The sequence below is a fragment of the Parasteatoda tepidariorum genome, chromosome 11 (assembly GCF_982258835.1).
Source record: "Parasteatoda tepidariorum strain Cologne lab strain chromosome 11, Ptep-v5.0, whole genome shotgun sequence".
Taxonomy (NCBI): domain Eukaryota; kingdom Metazoa; phylum Arthropoda; class Arachnida; order Araneae; family Theridiidae; genus Parasteatoda; species Parasteatoda tepidariorum.
In genome coordinates this window covers 48,362,356-48,385,288 of record NC_141765.1, presented here as the reverse complement: position 1 = coordinate 48,385,288, position 22,933 = coordinate 48,362,356, and the positions used below count along the sequence as shown (strand labels likewise).

Here is a 22,933-nt window from a genome sequence, read left to right as displayed (position 1 = left end):
AGTGCTATCGAAATCTAACAAATAGTCACAGTGCAGGAATGCGCATGTAATAAACAACAAGATAGGTTGGCAGGATACAGAGGAAATGATAGATGATTTTTAGAAACACGTCCAAGTTTCACCTCCAATTAATTAAGAAAATTTTGTCAACGAAGAGTTTTAATGTGAACCTAAGTTTCTAAATTTTTTTAAAATTGTTTTTTACGAATTAAAGCAGCTTGTAGAAATAAAAATTTAAAATTTATTGACAATGATTTACAAACATACTTATTCAAATATTTATTTATTTATTCAAAATTGCTTTGTGATTAAAATAAAAATAACTATTTTTAAGATATGAATCAGTATTATAATGCAGGTAAGTATTTATTAAATTATATTTGAGTAATTTTGAATTATGAGATCTATGAAATAAAAACCACTATTTATTTATGGAAAATAATCCGATCTGTCTGTATTGAAATTCAATTCATGCAGCTCTAGTTTACATATATGCCCTTGTTTTACTAAACAATCGAAATTTATCTATAAAACTAAAATTATTCATAAAAATGAAATTTCATTTTCTCGTAAAACTCAATGTCAATCGGAAGTCGGCAATAAGGAAGTCTGCATCTGAAGGAAATGGTAATGATTACAATGAAATACTTAAACAAAAAGTGATCTTTCTTTTCCTCTCCGCACGTTGAACCGCGCGAACCTCCCTGAATAATTTTTGTTCTAATGATCGGATTTTCACGAATTATGACTCAATTTTAATGGTTCAAGGGGTTGACCTTTAATATGTTAAATAATTTGTGCAGACAATATTTTAAGTTACGAATTCAAACAAAACAACACAAATATATACTTTCTCTGAATAAAATTTTTTTTTTTAAACGGATTAGGATTTCTTGCTCTTAAAATGTAGGAGGTAGCTGCAATCTGAGAAATATGGTGCAAATATTTTGGTCTTGAGAGCGGTTCAAAGTTTGGACCCCTTAATGTTGATTTTACTTTTTGCATATTTCGCTATATCTCGAGAACTTTTTAAGCAAATTGGAAAATTTTTACACGCAATTATAAAATTCGTTTTTCCAAAGATAATTTTTGGCAATAATAATTTTTAATAATTATTTATTACCTTTTATCATCTTATTTATTAATTGTAGACAAAATTTTGAATGGCAAGGCATACAGGTTTTTGCATTGTTTTAAAGCATGTAGTTTTGAATGGCAAAATGCTAAATTTGAGCGAAATTGGTCGAATAGTTCCTGAGAAATCGAATTTCGTAAATATACGACTTTTTAAAATTCAATTTACCAGGTTCTATTCCCCTGGTTTCGCTCAAATTTCATATTTTACTACTTAAAACTGTGTACTTTAAAATAAAATAAACAATTGTATTCAAAATTTTCAAAATTTTCGACTATTATTAAATAAAATAATAAGCTATAATAAATAATTATTAAAATTATTTTTTGCATGGAATATTCCTTGAGTAAACGAATTTTATAATTATGTGCAAAAAGTTTTCAATTCTCATAAAATGTTCTTGAGATATAGCGAAACATGTGCAAAAATAAAATTCCAAACTTTGAACCGCTCCTCTGACTAAAATGTTGGGACCATATTTCCCAGATTGTGTCTAAGGGTAAGAAACCCAAATCCGTTGAAAAAAAGTATGTTTATTCAAAAAAAGTACAGTTTTGAGTCTGATATTGTGACTTTAATTATCGTCTGCACAAATTAATTACCGTATTTTAGGTTACCCCGTGAACCGTATTAAATTTGACTTGTAATTCATGAAAATCCGATCATTAGATCAAAAGATCCAATACAATAGATAGTTCGTTTTTTTTTTTTTTTTTTTTTTTTTTTTTTTTTTTTGCAAACTGAACATTAAAATTCTTAGAGTACTAAGATTGGATCAATTTAAGCTTAGTGGATATTTTGTTTTAGATTATCATTATTATTATTATTTCCTTCAAAAAGATGTAAACTGAAACCATTTCTCTTTCATTATTTCGTCTACTTAGTAGTTAGTTTCAATCACTTTATTTTGTCTCTATTTGTGCCTAGAATTTTGTTGGAAGCTCGGTTTCTATTTTTAAAAAGAAAAGAAAATAGTAGCACTGGTGCTTCTTAATTAGAATTTATTTTACAGAAGCAAAATAGTTCTGTCTACCATAATATATTAATATTAAGAATATTTAAATTTGTATCTGAAGTCAAAGTACAGCGCTTTTTTAAAGCTAATGAAACACTATATTTACCACCAACATTATTTGAATGAAATTATTCATTAAAAAGTATTCAATACAAGATTCATAAAATTTCATCTACTTCTTGATCTGTTTAACTTATTATGGACTTCAGAAAACTATATTGCGTGCACTAAGAAAAAAAAAGTGTGGTCAAGACTTCCAGAATGTAGAAAAATTTACCGTGTTTCTGTAACCGTGTTTTTGTAAAATTTACCGTGTTACCGAAACACCAATAATTCTCACCAAAGCACTTTGGTAATGATTTTGATAAAATCAACACAATGATTTTGTAATAACAAGTGATAAAATTTTGTAATTTTATCATGAACATGGCATGAAAACCATTTATTAGGTTAAGTTTACTTTTCAGTTTCGTATTTTTTATTAAATGGATAGTAATAAGAACCATAATTTTGAAAACCAGAATTCCCGGTAAACTGTTATCATATGAACGAAAAAATTATCAAACGAATTATTTAAATACCGTATATTTTGGTTTTTAATACCAGAAATATGTTGCTTTTTTTTATCGGAAATGCTATTACTATATAGTGAGGAAATTTTACCAGTGTTTTTTTCTTCATGAGTGTTTTTTCTCTTTGCACATGGAACTCATTTTTAGTTTCAAAATTATTTAGAAAATCGGTTTCTGAACTTTTTAAATAAGATTGGACCCTATTGGAGAGAGTGATTAATTGTTTCTTTAATAAAAGAAAGAAAGAAAATCTATTCACAGTAAAGTTCAGTGAATAAAGTTAAATAGCTCTTCATTTGGTGATAAATAGTCATACATATACACGTAATTATTATTAATAAATAAATTCTAAGGAATCTCTAAAATTCCTCATAATGCGAACAATTCATTTAATTTGAAAAATACATTATATTTCTATGAGGCATATTTGAATTTACATAACAATAATGCTACACACATTTCTTTACATAATGCTTAATGTATGTGTAGATCAGATAATTCTTTATCGATGGAATAAAAATAGAAAATGTATACAGAAGACATAGATACTTATAAAATCTATTTTTGATATGACCAACATATTTATTGCTCAATAATAAAATCTGCTATTAATATAAAATCGTAAAAATAATAATTTTTGTATGGAAATGATGAAAGTACGTTAATTTTGCAAATTATTTTATGAATTGTCATTTTGCTTGAAATCCTTGCTTGCGAAACCATGAAATGGCTGCGTGTTTAAGAATTTAAAAATAAGTTAATAGTCACAAAATATGACGGATGAAGTAGTTGAATATTGTGAAAGAAGTGTTGAAACTCTTATTTAAAATGTATTTTTAAATACAAAAAAAATGGTATATAATAATTTAATTTTCTTTAATACTATTATCTTTAATACTATTCATACTATTATTTGCGAACAGAATCAATTAAAAATTACTAAATTATTGATGCGTTTTATGTTGAAGCATAAACATAAAGAAAACTTTTTTTCTAAAAAACCTGCTTACTATACATTTTTCTCTTTCTCAAATAAACATTAAATTAAAACCCCTATTAAACAAATTTTTTCAATAGATATGTATGAAGGGTACTCATTATGAAACACCCAAAGGAAATGCAAAGGTTTTCATAATTTGCATATAAAACAATGCCCAATAGCTCATAAACTATTGCTATGCAAATTGAAACTTTTACTCATAGTGATGAAAAAATCAACGAACTAAATTTTAGCTAATTCCGCCAATATTTTTGTACTGCATATATGTTTTTTTTTCTTGTGTAAAATTTCCAATTTTCATTGATGCTTATCATCTTAAAAATTTTCAACTCCCAACGTTTCTGACCAATGAGCTTTTTATTTAAACAACAAAAATTACAACATGTCTAATTTTCAAATATTTCATGAAAATAGTATAGGATCTATTGCCTTTTTGAACATTTAGCAGGAAGAGTAAAATTGAAATTGAGACGACAGCAATCATTGAAAATTTTATCATTTATGAAAGAAAGAATCCCGGTAGTAGAATAGGAAAAACAAAAATGGAAAAAAATAATAAAAAACTTAGTTACAGTTTCATGCGAATAAGAACATCACACAGTTTATTATACAGTTAAATGCTTACCTCTGATGGGAAGAAAGGAGCTTGTAAAGATACACAAGCACCAGCACAAAAGTTTCCAAAAGCTAAAGTTATCAAAGTTAACCACTGAATTGATGTATATTTTGTTTTTTTAGGTTTTAAATCATCTGATTTTTCACACTTCACTAGACTGGGATCGGGAACACTTCCATAGAAAGCATGAGCTTTCTTTATTGATTCTTGAGATTCTTTTGTCATCTTAATTTTGTCATGAAATTCCTCAGTAGATTTTAAAACCTGGAACGAAATAAAATTCTTGCAATATTTTGTATATAACTATCTGAAATCATTAAAAAAACTGATAAATCTCGAATATTACTTTTAATAAAAAGCTATTGGTTTAGATAACGAAGCATTAAAATATTTTTTTCAGCATAAATGATGCACAATTTTTAGCCACATTGTTGAAATAATAATGCGTTATAGATGAATTGTTTAAAATGATTGTTCAGAAAAATTTAAACCATATTTTATAAAATCTCAAACAACTTATTATATCTTAGACTTCCAAAAATTAAAACATTTTTTGCCCAAAAATTTGTTAAAAAATGTATCTTAACAAAAGTTTATTTAAAACTGAAAAAAAAAATTCCTTTTTATTGCATTATTTATTTTTTTTAAGTTTCATTTATTTATTTATTTTGACAAAAAATATTAGGACAGACTGAAAATTTCGTATTTTAATAGAATATAGAAAATAAATTATAAAATTAATGGAAAAAATAAAAGCGTAATTAATTAGCAATAAAAATTATAGGAAAAATCAAAATTATGAAAAGTGATCAGAACTTAATTATAATTTTAAAATTTAAGTCATTAAAATTTACCTTGGGAAGATTAAGTAACTTCATTTTAATTAAATTGATAAACAACGCTTAAACCTACACGAAAACGCTTAAAACTTATCAACGCTTAACCAACTTCTAATAGCAATACAAATGTTGAAATAAAAAAAATCGACTTCTTGGTTTGCAAAATTTTTTAGAAATGTAGTATTCATTTGTTTATTTAATGCTTAAGAAAATTTTATCTATTATAAGAGGGAAAGGAATGAACTAGAATTTTAAGAAATGCTTGATAGAAAGAGGCGCAAACAACTTTCTTATTGTTTCTTGAAAAATTTCTTATCTCAAATGAAATTATAAGTATGCCCTATTGTTTTTAAGTCTAGGTTCAAGTTATTGTGAATAAAACTTTTCTTACTGCACTCTTAAAATTGATAAGATGTAGCTGAAGTTTTTGTTCTCCATTTACGTGTTTGATAACATTAAAGGTTCATATGCGACGCGTAATGAAAAAGAAAATAACAAAACGCAAAAAATAGTCTATTACAACATTACGCACTTGAAATATCTTATTCCCTTTAAAATATATTTTTAAATAAATGTTTTCAACCTATAAAAATTATATAACAGTTAGATAGTTGCAAATGTCCAGTACACAATGCAAAATTAGCTATCTTTAATACTTTAATGGATTCAGTACTTTATTGATCATTATAAAATCTTAACCAGTATAATCGTAATTAATATTTGAAAACGATAAACGTGATTTATGCCGATTATAATACAGATAATTCCTGAAGGAATAATGAAAAAGAAAATAATGCGTCTTAAATGATAATATATTTTTTGACATCAATACGCACTTGAAATACCATACTAGTTTAAAGCAATTGTTTAAACAAATATTTTGACAATTTTAGAACCTATAAAATGTTTATTATAGTTTGTGATTACAGATATAGTTTATGATTGCAGATATCTAGTGCGCAAGGTTAAGTTAGTTAGTTAATTTTGATGTTTTTATGAATACACCACGTAATTCATGATAGCAGAGCGCTTCATTCATCACGGAATCATAATTAGCAGAATCTTTCATTATTTTTATACACAGTCATAAAAAAAAAACTTTTATTTCAATGAGCTATGTTTCAATAAGCTTTGTTGAGCTGTTTTCAGAGAAATGTCACCAAGTGTTATATAAAATTTTGATATTGAACAAATTTTTTTTCCATAGATTTTATGGCTCTAAGTTGGTTGAAATATGGTATTTATTTTGAGTTTCTTTATATGTGGTTTCAAACATAACAGAGAGAAAAAGATTTCACTGAAGTTTTGGTAACGGATTTGGAAAACACATGCATCTTTCGTCAATGGACGTTAAATTGAAATCCTATGTCAGCCAAGGCTTTAATTTTATAGTTTTTTCCCTGCTTTTTTTCCAATTTGTGTTGATTCTCTGATTAAATTCGGGGAACCGGAAATGCAGACTAAATTAGTCTGATAAGAATTTATAATCCTTTTCTTATTTTGCCAGTAAAAAATTTAAAATCGAGGTAAACTCGGTTGGAGCAAGAGGTTTAATGCAATATCTTGTTTTTTTTTTACTAATGAAATTAATAATGCGTTTGATCTTTAAAGATATCAAACAATGTCATTCAACGGCAGCCGATAAGAAACGATAATTTGTTGCTAAAGTCTTAAGTTTGTGCTAAACCAGTTTTCATCAGAATCATTCGGAGTTATAATAGATGAGATATGCGTTTCAAAATCGAGATATAATGGGAATTATCCAGATAGTTCTCGAAACGCTGCGTGAAATTTTATTTTCATTTCGAGCAGATTATTGTTCAAACAAAGGATCTGATCATTGCCATAAATTGTATACTAATGTGAATCCATACTATACAGATATGATATATTTCCTTATCTTGAAAAACTTTTAGAGAAAAAATCCTTATTATTTAATCCTTTTATTTCCTTATATGTAAGAAACTTTTTAAATGATCAAAAAATTTAAGAAAGAAAAATCCGTTAGAAAAAAATACAGCAAAAAAGTTAAAATTGGAGAATAATATTAAATTGCTAGGCAAAATATTGCAAGCATATCATTTTTCCAAAAAAATTTTGTTTACCATTCATTTAAACAGGTAATCTTTTGAGCGACATAATCGCATTCCTTTTCACTTTGAAATTGGGACATCACGATTGCTGAAATCTTTATTTTTCTTATTTTATTTATTTATTTATTTATTATATGTTGTAGGCAGCTTTAAAATGCTTTTTCTTTTGGATAAATAAGTTACAAATGATTCAACTAGTCTCAAAATAAATAACTTACACGTATCCAGCTCATCAAAATCAATAAAAAAAAAGATTTTTTTTTTGCTTAACATAAAGATTTTGTTACCCTTGGTGTTATTTCCTTGTCAGAGGCAGTTTTAATCTTTCTAGATTCAAACCTTAAATTTGCTAAGTAATCAGTGAGGACGAAAATTTAAAATAAAAATACAAATTGTTTAGAACTGGAAAAATAATTGAATGTTTGAAGCCCTTAATGTTATTCCTACTTTTTACGTATTTCGCCATATTTCTGAAACTAACTGAGCAAATCACAAAATTTCTGCACCTATTTATAATGTTTGTTTAACCAAAAACAATTTCAAACTAAAAATAATTTTGAAGAATTATTTACCATTGCGCTGAGTTGAGATAAAGGATTGATTCCTTTCTTAAAACATCGTTTCACTTGTAATGCTCAGTTTTTCTCAAAGGATCAATCTCAGACAGTCAATAGCGAAACATTTTTGACAAATTTTGTGTTCGTTTTTGTCTATTTTTGAGGTGAAAAGATGTCCAAGCCGTTACTCGCTCCAGAACTAGAACTAGAACTCGCTCCTAACCACTTCGATACCACTCATATTTTACATTTCTTTTTAACATTCCAACTTCTTTGGAATATCTTAGCACATTTAAACAAAACATAATGATATAACGTGTTGTCTAAAATCTATAATGCGGCAAAAAAACGTTAAATACATCCTCATATTTCTCACTCTGGAAATATGAAGTAACAATAACCTATTTAAAATTTGCGGTTACCTCTAAAGTTTCATTGGAACATTTTACTTTAAATAAATTTCAAAAAATGGCTAATAATAATTTAAATCTATTTGACAACCATAATTCGCTTTACATTATAGACTAAAATTAATAAAAATATTTTAAATGTCTTACACTATTGTAGTACTCCATCATAGATGCTTTCATCTAGAACAAAAGTCCAAACTGATTGAAGATACGCAAATCGTAATACAGCTGCTTGTATTCCTCCACTTTTAAAATATTTTATTGAGAATATTATTGGTTTTTTATTTGCAGTAAATTTTACATTTTCAGATTTATCTTTCGCACTTGCACGCGCATTCAAAACAAAATGTCACTAATGCTGCAAATTAAACCTGGCCAGAACAATGAGTTCACACAAAATTTTTAATGTGTCTACCTCAAGCAGTATAAATAGAACAAGCTGGAGCAACTTTAAATATTAAATTAATTGCCGTCACCGAGTTGAAATTACATAGGTAGTGGTTTTATTAATACACGTGCTCCTGTTTAAATTATACGTAAAAGTAAGCAGGTATAAAGCGTTATTTTATCAAAACAAAAATAACAACGATTATAACAAAAATAATATAATTAAATAATAACAAGTAAAAAAAAAAAATTATGATTTTCGCTTAAAAAAATTTGCAAAGGGCACTGAAAAAACGTTTGCTCAAAATTACTAGAATATGGTAAATTTTACCGTGTGTCTGGCTCATCCACTGGACACCAAAAAACTCTGTAATTCTTACCGAAGCGCTTTGGTAATGATTTTGATTAAATTAACAATAAAATGAATTTTTGTAATACGTGCTAAAGTTCAATAAACATTTTAAAATTTGGTAATTTTATCATGATATCTTAAAACATGGCAAAAAATCACTTATTTAGTTAAATTTACTTTTTAGTTTTGTACTTTTTAATAAATGTGTGGTAATAAGAACTATAATTTTGAAAACCAGAATTTCCCGTAAATGATTACCATTTGAACGGAAAATTACTAAATGAATGGTTTAAATACCATATATTTTGGTTTTATTAACAAGAATTATGTTCTTTTTTTTTCTTTTTTTTTACCAGAATTGCCATTACCTTATAGTACTGTCATTACACCAGAATTTGTTTCTCCGTGTGTATAAACATCACTTTTAAATAAGTATACAACTTTTAAAGTATAAATCAGTTTTTAAGTTTTAAACGAAAAAAGGTTTAAACAGTATTTCGCAGAAGTAAAAGACTTGAAGTTCTAAACAAAAGGTTTTTAAATGTTTTAACTTTTTATGCTTTTAATGATGAAAGGCGCATAACGTATTATATGTTTGCTCAACTATAAAATTTTTCATTTAGCGTAATTGAAATTTTAATAAATGCATAGAAAATATTTCTTCCACAAACAAATTAGGAAAAATGAATTTCACAGATAAATTTTTTAAAAATTTCATATTATTCATATATTTAATACAAAATTAAATTCTTTAGGAAATGTATTTTTATGAAACTGCAACAAATGAAGCTTTTAATTTCCTAATTTCTACTTTATAGTCATAGTGAAAAATGAAATTGATTTCATTATTTAGTAAAATATTATTCATTTAACAAATTATAAAACATAGCTTAAGATAAGATTAGATTTTAAAAGCAAATTTTATTCAAAAATATGATTTTTGATTACATTTTTGGAAACCACGAGGGAAAAAAATCTTTTGTCACTGGCCGGAATTTCTCCATTTAATGAAAAATTTTGACTTCGAAATTTCTGCTAGTAATAGCGTTATTAAGTTTCTTTTTATTGCAAAATCTTAATTTTCCGCTGCCTTATCATATTATGAATGCGTAGAAAATTATCTGTTTCTGTTACTCAGTTCCTGCAATTTTAACTTTTTATAATCATTCGAAATATCTGTTTTTCATCATATTTAGCTCTGTATTTTTAATTCCTCATCAAAAATACATTGTTTCTAATAATATATTTCTGTTTTGATAGTAAAAGTTTTAGAAAAATTTTTAAAAAAAATAGAGATATAGAAAACTCTTCTGCTACTTTTTTTTCTCGACTGAAACTTAAGGAATGAAACGAAAACGAAAAAATTCCAATAAAAATTTGCAGAAGGAATAGATGTATGGATAAATATTTTTCCAGTCTTAATCGTACTTTTAAACTGGCTTGCTGGTAGTTGATCGAAAATAATTTAGGTTTATTTGCTTAAACTTACCTTGCAGATAAAAGTGCTTTTGATCAAAAAAATAAAAATAAAAAATAACTAGAAAATATATTTGACCGAGAAAAAAAAAGTACGTTTAAAACTACCTGAAAACGGTAAAATTTTCCTTTGCTTCTAGTTCTGTGTGTTCTTGTTCTATGTGAACACCTAAAATCACAGTAATTTTTACCGAAGCGCTTTGATAATGATTGTGGTAAAATATAGAGTAAAATATGGCTTTATAATTTGTGATAAAATTTGAAAATGGTTGTAAAATTTGGTAAACGAGGTCAAATTTTTTAATTTTTTCATGTAGCGTCAGATCATGGCATGAAAACCATTTATTCGGTTAAATTTACTTTTCAGTTTTGCTTTTTCTACTTAATACGTGCTAATAAGAACTATAATTTTGAAAACCAGAATTTCTGGTAAAACGTTACCATATAAACGAAAAAATTATCAAATAAATGCTTTAAATACCATGCATTTTAGTTTCATCACTAGAACTATATTTTTTTTTTTAACCAGGAATGTATTTTAATAGGAATGTATTTTATAGAATTTTTTTCTCCGAGTTCCCTACTTGAATTAACTGAATTTGGAATTCTATTCTCTAGAATTCGTTAACTGGGAGTGAAGGATATTGATAAGGTCCACTTAATATTCTTTTTAATATTATTTCTCATGAAAAATAAACAACGTAATTAACTGAACCCATGTGATTATATGCAATTGTCGTTTACCAATAGTATTTATCCAAGAACCTTGGAAACCCGACAATTAAACTAAGTGCCAATTCATCAACCAAACATTTGATTGAAATGAGGCAAACACAGAACATTTCAACCATTTTGCTCGCAAATTATTTGTAGCCTATAGTTTTTTAGACTTTCATTCCAAAATAAGTTTGAAGCGCTTCATATTATCACAAAATTCTATTCAAAATGTAGTTTTTTTTTCCTCATTTAATTTTTTTATACTATTTATTATTCTTTAAAGAATGCTTTTAAAGGTATTTTTACTCCCAGAAAATGCTACTTTTCATTTTAGGGGGTTATTAGGAGAGGTTTTATTACTGTAGTAAGAATTCGTTTTAAAGGGCTCGCTGCTTTGTTTGAGTTGGAAACCACTGCTCTAAATGCTACTTATCCAATTATTTTAGCCTATCTAATCACGTTTAGAATTAGTACTTAGAATTTCCTAGAACTTGACGCTTTTGTCCGCATAGATAAAAGAATTCTGAGAACCTTACCAAACCTTTCAAACAATAGTTCCTAAGGGATCTATGAAACTATGAACTATAAAATTGCATTATTTACTATACACTTTTGATAAATATTGAAAGTTTTTGTCTCATTATTTTTAACATAAGGGAAGTTTTTAAAAAACAAGTACTTTCAGTTTTAAGTTTTTTTCACAAAGAGTGTATAATGTAATACTGAAACAGCTATTACATAACACTTTTTTAAGTTAACCAAAATAACTAAATGTATTTCTACATTTTTTAATTTAGCGTTTAATTGTTAATCAACCAAGGAAAATATTTCTGAAAAAGAATTATCTTTATGATGAAATGTACGAAAAAAGTATGAATGACTTACTTACCTAAAAGTGTGCAATTTGGTAATGTTATAAGCTTTGCACAGAAAAATTACATTTTACTTTTTCAAAAATTCTATTCAAAATATGCTATAACTTTATGAAAAATTTTATTGACTTAATACAGTAGGATTCTGAAGAATATATACTGCATAATATAAACCGCGTAATGAGAGTGAATAAAATGCTTGAATATAAAAAATAGTATTTGAAATATTACGACCCCCTTAAATGTATAGGGAAGTTTAAAGTTAATACACATTTTAAAAGCAAATAGTATAATTTGCTTATAAATACAAATATAATGAACTATTAGTAAATAATCTTTCAGAGACTTGGGTACGGATTTGTGACATATATTGAAATTTAATCGTTCAAAATGCATAATCGTGAATTGAAACTTATATTATCTCCGTCAAATATTTAACTGTCAAGTATTTAATGTATAGCAAAAGTTTAAAAAAAGACAGTGCTTGTTTAGATACATGTTTTAGATCTAGAATTATAATATGTTTGGAATAATAATATGCATAATATAAAAATAATAAAATCTAGAACTTAATTCGAGTAGTGTAAACTAAAGTTAGTAAGATTTATAAAGAATTTTGTCTCAAATTATTAGTAAGACATAGCATATTTATTAAATAATGAAAATAATTACCTTACTTCTTACTGTGTGTTATACTTTTAACTTTCCGAAAATTATCTTGTTTTTATGTGTTAAAACTTATCCAGCAATCGCCCCCAAACTAAGGAGATTAAAAACAGTCGACCAATTGCCGCTCTTTATTATTTTAACTTAAGTCTATTTTTACTAGCATCTCAAGTAATCGTGAAAATATCTAATCAGTTTTAAAACATTTACTCAAATTAACTTATTATCTTATTTACTTCGTGAATTTTGAGACAAAGCCTTATGATTTAGATCATTTAAAAATAGACAATTCAGCAAAGTCCAAATGAAGAAAAAAAGCGGCAAAATTACGCTACAAAAATCAAAATATTTATCAAACTTTAACCTTGATAAGCTTGAAAGAATAGTAAAGAAAAGACAATATCGCTCAATTCTTATTACTAGTCACGTGTTGCCTTTTGTTCAATCAGATCGATCTCCATGTGTTTGCTTATTTATGGAAGTATAAATGAGAGTAAAACGGCTTAAAATTAATTGAGTAAGCTCACACGTTGAATCCGAATCACGTTGATTTTTTTCCATTTAACTAAAAGGCTCTGGTTCCTTCTGATTAACCGATCGCCGTAACTTAAGCTCTTTTCATATCATTTCGTGATTTGAGCTCCTTTTTTTGTCACTTCATCTTTGTCTTATGTTTTACTTTCACTTTAATTTACTTTACACTCAAGGATGTGTATCCTGAATTATAGAACTTTAACTACTTTTCAGTTTATCTTAGTCTTATTTAATCTTTCTTATCTTAGCTCTTGTACTTAAAAATATTTTATACTTTAAAATATTTTGCTCTTTAAATATAAATGTAAAGGAGGCTCTTCCCCTGTTCGTTATTGCTCGCCAGTCCATGGAACTGATTAAAAAGTTCTTCTCAGATTGCTTCTCTCGCTTATTTCGACTCAACGGACATCAGTGTTACGGAGTACCAATAGAGAGGCAAAAAAAAAAAAAAAAAAATTCAAATATTGGAATGGGTTGATATTCGACTCTCACGCTCAAATTTAAACTTTGCAATTTGAATATCGTTACAAAATTGCAGCTTATAATGTTCTCATACGTAGTTTTAATTTGAGATTTTAATCGATTTCATAATATTTTATTTTATAACCCCTGTTGAACAACCGACACAATTCTGAGTTTACGACTATCACTGTTCAACTCCATAACCGTGTAATTTTTAACCAACCCAGAAGATAAGGGCTAAAAAATCCAAATATTGGAGTGGATCGGTATTCGTCTTTTGCTCGATTCATGCTAATAATAACGACTCTTGCTTATAATTAACTCCTGGATCAAGCACTGGGACAAACTAGAATTCGTGGAGGACTCTTTGGTGGAAGTAACTCGCATTTGTGTTTCACAAAGAGGAAAACCAAGAAGAATTATCGCTTTTAAGGGGATTCTAACCCATGATTCGTCAACCACAGGGAATATGAGGGTCACCTCATTGAGAGACGAACGCTCTATCCCCTGAACTACCACGGCTCGTTTTCATAATACATGATAAAACAGGCAATAATTTAATTTTGGTTACAAGGAAAAAAATATGCTAAAAGATAGTTGAGAATGTTAACGAAATAAATTCCTCGGAAAAAAAACAGACATGTGGTTAACACCAGATCTTTGAAAAGAAAAACGCTTGATCAAAAAGTTTGTAATTTCTCTATAATAATTTACATAAATATTATTATCGAGTGCCGCGCAATTAAAATAGTTTTAATTTTTTTTTATAAAAATAGGCTATAATGTCATGCTACTTTCCAAAAAAATGGGAAAAAATATGGATAAGGGAAGAATGATTAAAAATGATTTTCAATAATACATTAAATGTCCTTTCTCTTGAAGAACAAAAAATGACTTAATATTTGTTATTTACTCTAGAAAAATTTTAACTTTATCTGTTATTCTCTTTAATCAAAGGGTATTTTATAATAATCAAATATTATTTTCAAACAAGATCTAACTAAAAATATATTCTAAAAGAGGGACATGATGCATGTATTCATGGAAAAATACTCTAAGCTCATAAACTTAAATATATGAAATAACAATATTATCCAAAGTAACCTCATATGTTTTAAGTTTACTTTGACAAAAGAATAACTGGATGAAGTCACACCGATATTGCAGGTCTTTAATCACATATTTCATCACATTTTTTAAAATTATTTTTTCGTTTCTTAAGAAATGGCACTCAAACAACCTACTTTTCGTCACATTTTTCTTCCTAATCTGACATTTAGCTTCTAATTAGGTCATACTCATACTTGATTCAGAATTATCTAGTTATAAGGATCCGATTATATAAAAAATTTTATGATCCCCGTGTGCTTAGTATACTTTAAAAAAAATTTTTAAGCCTGCCATTTGTTTTTGCATACCTTCAATTCACGTGTAAATGCCCATTTCCGTAACTACTAGCTCGCCAATAAGTTCCACAAACTTAATGCGTTTCATCTGTTCAGAAATGTTACATATATTCAGTATTTATCTAGTTATAAGGATCAGTATATCTGACATCATTTTATAATCATCGTAGTTTTAATATGCTTAATAATAAAATTTTAAACTTACCATTTGCTTTTGCATATTTTCAATTCACTTGATAATGCCCATTTCCATAACTAATAGCTCACAAGTTCTACAAACTTAAGCGCTATCTGTTCAGAAATGCTACATATATTCAGTAATTATCCAGTTATAAGGATTAGTATATCTGCCATTATTTTATAATCACCGTAGCTTTAATATGATTAATAATAAAATTTTTAACTTACCATTAGTTTTTGCATACTTTCAATTCACGTGTAAATGCCCATTTCCATAACTAATAACTCACCAAGTTCTACAAACTTATACGCTATCTGTTCAGAAATGCTACATATTTGCACTGCATAAAAACTAACATTTCTTAAGCAGATTAGCTAATAAAAATTGCAATGACATAAAAACCGTCATTTTGAGGTAAAATACGTAATCAAAAATAACTTCGTCATTTATTGGTTGTTCATTTTATGTTTTAGGTAATAACAATTTATTGATTATGTATGTATGAAAACTAGTTTTTATTCAACTGTTGTTAAAAAAAACAGGAATCAATAATAAAAATTGTTTTAACACTTTAAAAGGGAACACCGCTGTTTATTTTTTATCGAAAAAGACCTGCTTCTTACAGTTAATGTATGAGCAGCATAATATACAGGGTGTCCCGTAAAAGGTGTGACAAACTGCTGAGGAAAGTAGGGCACATCGTAAGGATTAAGAACTGCATAGGAACCCTTGACCTGAAATATTATCGTATACCGCAAGGGGCGCTTTTATTAATTATTGTCAAAACTGTTTTTTATTAATTATTGTCAAAAACTGCTTTCAAATTGGAACAGCATTAGCTGTTTTATCGTAATTTAATGATTTGGCAACTAACTGAACAAACTGGCCTTGCTTTTAATTACAATAAAACAGCATATCCGGGCATGGGTTCCTATGTAATTTCAATCCTGATGATGTTTCCTATATCTCTTAGAGGTTTGTTACAACATTTATGCGTCAAAAATAATAAGATTATTTTGACAAAATAAATAATGATATTAAAATAATAATATTTGACAAAAATAGCCCGAAAATGCCATTTAAAATACACTGTAGCTTAGAGGGAGATTTTAAAGAGTCTATAAACTGACTGTTTGCCACTGCTATAGCACGAAAAAATAAATTTTAATGTTTATACTTATATATATTTGTATATCATATAAGATTAAGCTCAATAAAAATATTACCTGTAATAAATATTTATAATTTATTCCAGAAAACATAAGGAGATATTCTCAATAATTAAACTAACTGCTTTTTTTTAGCTTTGAATGCGTTAATTGTTATTTATCTTTTTCATATGGTTCCTAAATATATAGAAAATTAGAAAATAAAGAAAGGTTTATATAAAAAAAAGAAGATATAGAATAAAAAAAAATTCCACAGCATTATGACTACACCGGAGAAACTATTCAAGTTTTTTAAAATAAAGAAAATCGTTTTTTTGTTTGTTTTTTTTTTTTACTTCCTGAAATTGAGTTTTAAGGGCCTCGTTTTTCAATAACGCCTGGATCACATGAACGTCTTCCGCCAGTACTGCAACCAATGCAGTGTTATTTCTACAATCATTAGAACTTATGCACTTAGCGTGACCACAATCAGGGGGAGATTATTAAGAGTAGTGTAAATATTAATGTAACAAATGTATATATTAGTTTTTACTTTCACTTCAATTCTTACATAACCTGTATTACTTCGAAGTAAATTTTTAATTTGGAATATGTAGCAGTGAATAAAATTATTTAAAACATTACTATCCCACCAACAAATAATTAAGCTATCACCTTTTTCTTTCTTTTTACCCTGATTATCACTACCTCTGCACTTAATAGTTTACAACAGCAACTAAAATATAGCACTGTACGCATTGATCTGCAATCAAAAATGTCGACTTCGAGCTGGAGCATTCTAAAAACTTTGAAGTTGAAGTTAGTAAACTCGTTCTAGCCGACGTATGCCTGGAACCATGCTCCTCCAATGACTACTGATGCATGTTGCCCAGGACCGGACTTCAACGTAATTTATGCATTTTTAGTAACAAGGAAGTTATTACTGAATTAAATTATTTTAAATTATATTAATTTCATCTCCTTAATCTCAAAGTTAAATCACTTCCAGTTCATTCTAATACAGTGACTGAAATATAATTTCATTTTTTATTCTCGTGAAAATCACTTCTGAAATAAATGTCCAATATTTGTGCGCTTCCAAAGCAAAATGCGCAATAGCAATGAGTCATTAGATTTAACAAAAGTTTCTTAGAAATTATGTTAACCATTATTTTTTTCATATTATAGCTCATTATGTGTAAAACATTTTGAATTCCCTTTGAACAAAGGAAGAGTGACGCGAGCCTTTAGATTATTATCCAAAACGGTCGTTATCTATGAGCTATGAGTTAGAGAAATATGAATTACTTCGCATTGAAATCGAAAGTGTTTGTTGCACTATATTGCGCATTCACTCAGAGACCGAGCAAGACAAATTCAGGCCTAAGGGCCACAAAATTTTCCGGGCCCCAAACAAAATATTGTGAAATTAAATTTCTGAGGAGTAATCCTAACAATAAAAAGAATCTATTGAACTGCATGATTCAAGCGAAACATTCTAAAAATTTTTGAAGGCAAACAATTGAAGATTATATATCTAAGATAAAGTTTATACATCTAAATATTAAAGCAAAATATAAAATGGTGTGTGAAAATAAAAATAGTTTGGTGGCCACAAATAAGTAAAATCATTGATTTTTGCTAAAAGTCACTGACTAGCTGAATTATTTTAAAATAAATATAATATTAAATATTTGCAATTAAAATTCAGCTGTGCTTTCGAATTTGATAAGTGTAATGTTCACACGAGTTTGGTTTATCTCAATATAAAAAAAATTTGAAATAAAAAAATGCCTTTTTTGAATAAATTTTTTTTTCAGTATTTTTTAAAAAAATTAATATTGTGGACTTTTTACTAATTTTTGAGGCCCCCCAGAAAGTGTGGGCTCTAGGCCCGTGCCTATTGGGCCTAGGTGATAATCGGGCCTTGCATTAACTAGGTAAAAAGGTCACTAGGTAAAAAGGTTGCCTTCACATTTCGTGTAACTTTCCTTTTAGTATGTACTATAAATTTATGAATCATATTTTTCTTGATTGAAAATGTTATTCAAAATGTTAAAACATGTGTATTAACACTTCATGTGCTTGGTTTTGTTTTTGTTTTGGCTTTATTTTTGTTTGATCATATGTTATTTAACGGAAAGGGCAGCCCGGTACCAATGCATAATTTTTCAAACATTTTTGCATACATTGTACTGTTTAAATATTACTTTTGCTCACATATTAACCTTTAACAGAAAGAACAAGTTGCGTAATTTTTCTATACGTTTCTAAATTCTAATTATTCATCGTTTTGTTTAATTTCATATTGGCGATCGAAATGGGCTACAGGTGGCGTAGAGCGGAACTCTCTACCTATGGCAGCACTTTACATGCTTTAACCATTAGCGTATAGAGAGTCATAGAAGAAGCCAGTACGTTAGTTTCCCTTTTGATTTTCAAATAGATTGAAATTTTGAAGTTATTAAATTACATGGAACTGAAAACTACATTAAACATAGTTCTAAAAGAAAGCGTCATGTAAATTTTAAAAAATATTTTTGACTATTAAATACGAAAAATATTAAGAAAAATAAAAATATCGTAGTACATTCCTATACAACTGAGAAGAGAAGGAGAAGGAAGGGTTAAAGGAATGCAGCCGGTCTTTTCCCCAGATGGCGTATGGATGGCGTTTTCTACACTAGGGAGCGCTGCAATCTCCATACCGCCTATGCTTCCAGATTACTGTGTCCAGTGTATTTTAAAGCCATTTGATTCAGAACGTGATCATCACGTTTTGAGATTCCTGAAAACGTGGTGTATTTGATTACTTATTACTTGTGTTTACAATGTTAAAGGTGTTAACACTAACGTAAGATAGTGCACAGCTTGCAACAAGAAGAAACAGTAATAAACAAATGGAAAGAGGCCAAATCAGGACTGCCAAAAAAGCGAGTTATTCAAAAGCTAGCAAACATTTCACCTTTTTTAACAATATATCTATAAATAACTAAAACAAATTTTCCCTTCAAATTCACCAGAATTAATTAATAACATTAATACCTTATTAAATACTGCCTATTTGTGCTCATAAATTATCTAATTTACTTCTTTTATTGAATACAAAATTATCCGTTTGAAAATATCGCCTCGCAGAATAAGCTGTGCAAACTTTCTAACCGGAACTAGAGCAGGTATTGGAGATCGCAACGCTCGAATACGCCATCTGGGAAGAAACCAGTTTCATGCCTTTGGCCCCTCTTCCTTCCCTCTCCTCCTCTTTTCAGTTGTCTAGGAATGTACTACGATATTTCCCATTTTCCTAATATTTGTCCTCGTTATTTTGTAAAACTATTTTTTAAAGTTTCCGTGATGCTTTTCTTTAGAACTATGTTTAATGTAGGTTTCAGTTCCATATAGTTTTCCAAATTAAAAGATTTTAATCTATAAGAAAATCAAGAGAGAAACTAACGTACTTCCTACCTCTACGCCTCTTCACACACTAATGGGGAAAGCATGTGCTGCTCTACGCCACCTGTAGCCCATTTCAATCACCAATGGAGCTCGAGATTATTACTGTTTACAGTTATATTAGTCCCGCAGTAGACTGATCGTTAAGACACGGTTCCCTGATCACCGAAGTCAAGCATCACTGGCTGCGGTCAGTGTGTGGGTTGGTGACCACTTTGATTAGTCTGCGTAAGGACCGAGGGTGTGCGGTATTGTCCCCGTTAAACTGCTCTACCCTAAAGAGCTCGGCTTCGCGTGCAGGTCGTTGGGCCACCGAAGTGGGGGTGCAATTCCCTCTGCAGAGGATCAAAATTGTGATGGCATGTCTTCAGATCATCATCAGGGATGTTTCCCAGACCATCGCCAATAGCCCATTGAGCAGCTCTAGTGCGACGTAAATGAACTACAACAACAACATTTATATTGAAAACACCATCCATTCAAGCGTTAGATTACGCAGTGAAACTTTAAGTGCCATTCAAACTGTATTAACTTATTATTACTAAATATCGATCGCATATGCGAATTGCATGCAGTGAAAATGCTCCATTAAAAGCTGTTCGCACTGGAAGCGATTTCTTTCAAAACGTAAACCTGATTGGCCAGTTCACCGGTAAATATTTTCCACCAATCCGGTTCTTCTTCACTTGGGGAAAAAATGCATTTAGTGTGAATGGGCCTTTATAATTGAAAACTAGTAGATATCGATATGTAGTCAATTTAGGAATTGGTAACTGGGCGGAGTGATCTTGGTGCTAGCTTTTATCCATCAATCTTCTTACAACCCTATATTGATTGTATTATCCGTACTGTTTCAAACATATTCTCCAAAGTAATTGGCATTGTTTAGGTTTTTGTAGTTCATTTACATCGCACTAGAGCTGCACAATGGGCTATTGGCGACGGTTTGGGAAGCATCCCTGAGGATGATCCGAAGACATGCCATCACAACTTTGATCCTCTGCAGAGAGGATTGCACCCCCACTTCGGTAGCCCGACGACCTGCAAGCGAAGTCGAGCACACGGCGTTGTTTAAGCAAAAGCATTTGTAAGAGGAAGCCATTTTCTGGATTTGGTTGCGCGGGATTTCATATTTTATCATCATGAAAGTTTTAATTGCAGGTAATTCTTATTAATTAAAGATTCTTATTAATTAAAGATTTGTAATATTAGTGTACGTTTTACAGCAGTATATAAAAAAATTACATGAAATTTAAAGAAGATTAATGAATTTTATTAAATATCTGTAAATACAACGCTTTAGAATTTAAATTACATAGTTTGTTTCTCTTTATATGTAAAATTTATGTATTTTACGAAAATCGTTATTAAAAAAAAATTTCATTTATCAAAGTTTTTCTCTGCTTCCTTAGAAATTCTTTGTTTGATCTGTCAAAAATGTGTGAAGCAGTTTAGTAATGAAATTTCATTTAGTTAAATTACATGATTTATGTTTATTTTAGTGACATAATACAAAGGTATCTTTTTTTTTTCTAAGAAATATATTGCTAATTAAAAAAAATTTTTTTATAAAAAGCTTATTATTGAATTTTTTTAAAAATAGTGAAGAGTTCGTTGATTTATTTTAAAATAATTTGTTTCAATTTTATCTTAATAAAAAAAAAATTCTAGACAGAAATCTGAGAGAAATGGAACAAATTTAGCTAATATTTATCATTTTTATACACAATTACTGCATTGATTATTATTCTTTTAGGTTGCTTTCTTCTGTCTCTTCATAAAATGCTAGCTAATAAAATACTTTGTTGTTCTTTTTACTAGGTGATTCCCTGGTGAAGTATTTAGCTAATTACTTAAATGTTGAACGAAAATGGGATATCGATGTTGTTAGCACACCCTGGAATCAATGTGGACAAATTTAGTGTGCAGTTGTGAAGGGACGATTATAACTTTGTCTTAATTCATGTTGGTAATTTGAAGTGTAATTTATTTACATATTCAATGATTATGTATATAAACTGTTTGTTGGCATTGTTTGTATTTTATGTAACTATTCTAATTCAGATACTGATTTTAAAAAATCTTAATATTACTTATGGTTGTGTTATAAAATAATTTATTTTGATTATCTTAAAAATAAAGGTATTATTGATGTGCCCAACAATGGTACAGTGCCCAACTTTAAAAAACTGACTTTTGTGACTAATAAAATTTGTGGGGTTATTGGGGAAATTTTGTGTGGTGATCTGTGAAAGAATAATTGCCAAGTCTTGGCAACTTCTGGGCAGTTAGCCGCCAGGAACAAAAAAAAGCACTCACGTAAAGGGACGAACTCGAGAGATATAACTCGTTTGCTAGTTTAAAAGCTATTTAGCACCTTGGCGATTGTTGTTGGTGCGACAGATCACAATACGGAAATATTCCTGAATTGTTGTTCATGAACGAAGAGTTAAGAAATTTCTCTAGCTGAAAGATCAGAATTTTGCTTGGGCTATTGTTCTGTGAATCAGCTTTATCTGTGAATGAATGTATTGGTTAAGATCGCATTCATTTAAGCTGCCAGGGCCGTATTCAACTGGCAAACATCTTTGAAGAATGCATAGCAAACTTGCTAAAAAGAAAGTATATTTATACACTACTTTATATACTATTTTTATGAAAATATCGTAATCTTGTCTTGACATTTAGCTATATCACCAGAACTCAGCCCATGCACACAAGAAAGAGTTGTCACAGAACTGCAACAGACTTAGTACTCGTATGCTGTAAAGAAAAAATGTTTAGATGCAATAGAATATTTTATGACTGGTTCTCTCTCAGTGATTCTGGTTCTGCCTTTGAGGGACAGAGGGAAGATTGTTTAGAATCTTGTCCCTGAATTATTAACACTATTTCACTTTAAACGCCTTTGGTAAAATATACTAAATGAATAATGAACTATTTCAAAATAGCAACTGGTATATTGTTCTAATTGGTGTATTGTATCTAAAGAGAGAGATTATAAAATTTTGATATAAATTTGTCGATTGCACGGAGATTAAT

At 28.6% G+C, this 22,933-nt stretch overlaps 1 protein-coding gene across 6 annotated transcripts in view; it reads right to left on the bottom strand.

Annotated features, from left to right (window-relative positions):
• Window positions 1-22,933, bottom strand: part of LOC107439178 (MFS-type transporter SLC18B1) — an 83,037-nt gene that overhangs the window by 28,806 nt on the left and 31,298 nt on the right. The window contains exons 1-2 of one of the 6 annotated variants that reach the window (XM_016051672.4): window positions 15,518-15,666; window positions 4,348-4,602 (exon numbers count right to left, since the gene is read on the bottom strand). In XM_016051672.4, the coding sequence (XP_015907158.1) occupies window positions 4,348-4,602; window positions 15,518-15,532 (270 nt within the window). In that variant the 5' untranslated portion in view covers window positions 15,533-15,666. Of the gene's footprint in view, window positions 1-4,347; window positions 4,603-5,192; window positions 5,349-8,384; window positions 8,538-12,713; window positions 12,896-15,517; window positions 15,667-22,933 lie in introns of those variants that run through there. The other 5 variants (XM_016051673.4, XM_016051674.4, XM_016051670.4 and 2 more) reach the window with 5 other exon arrangements.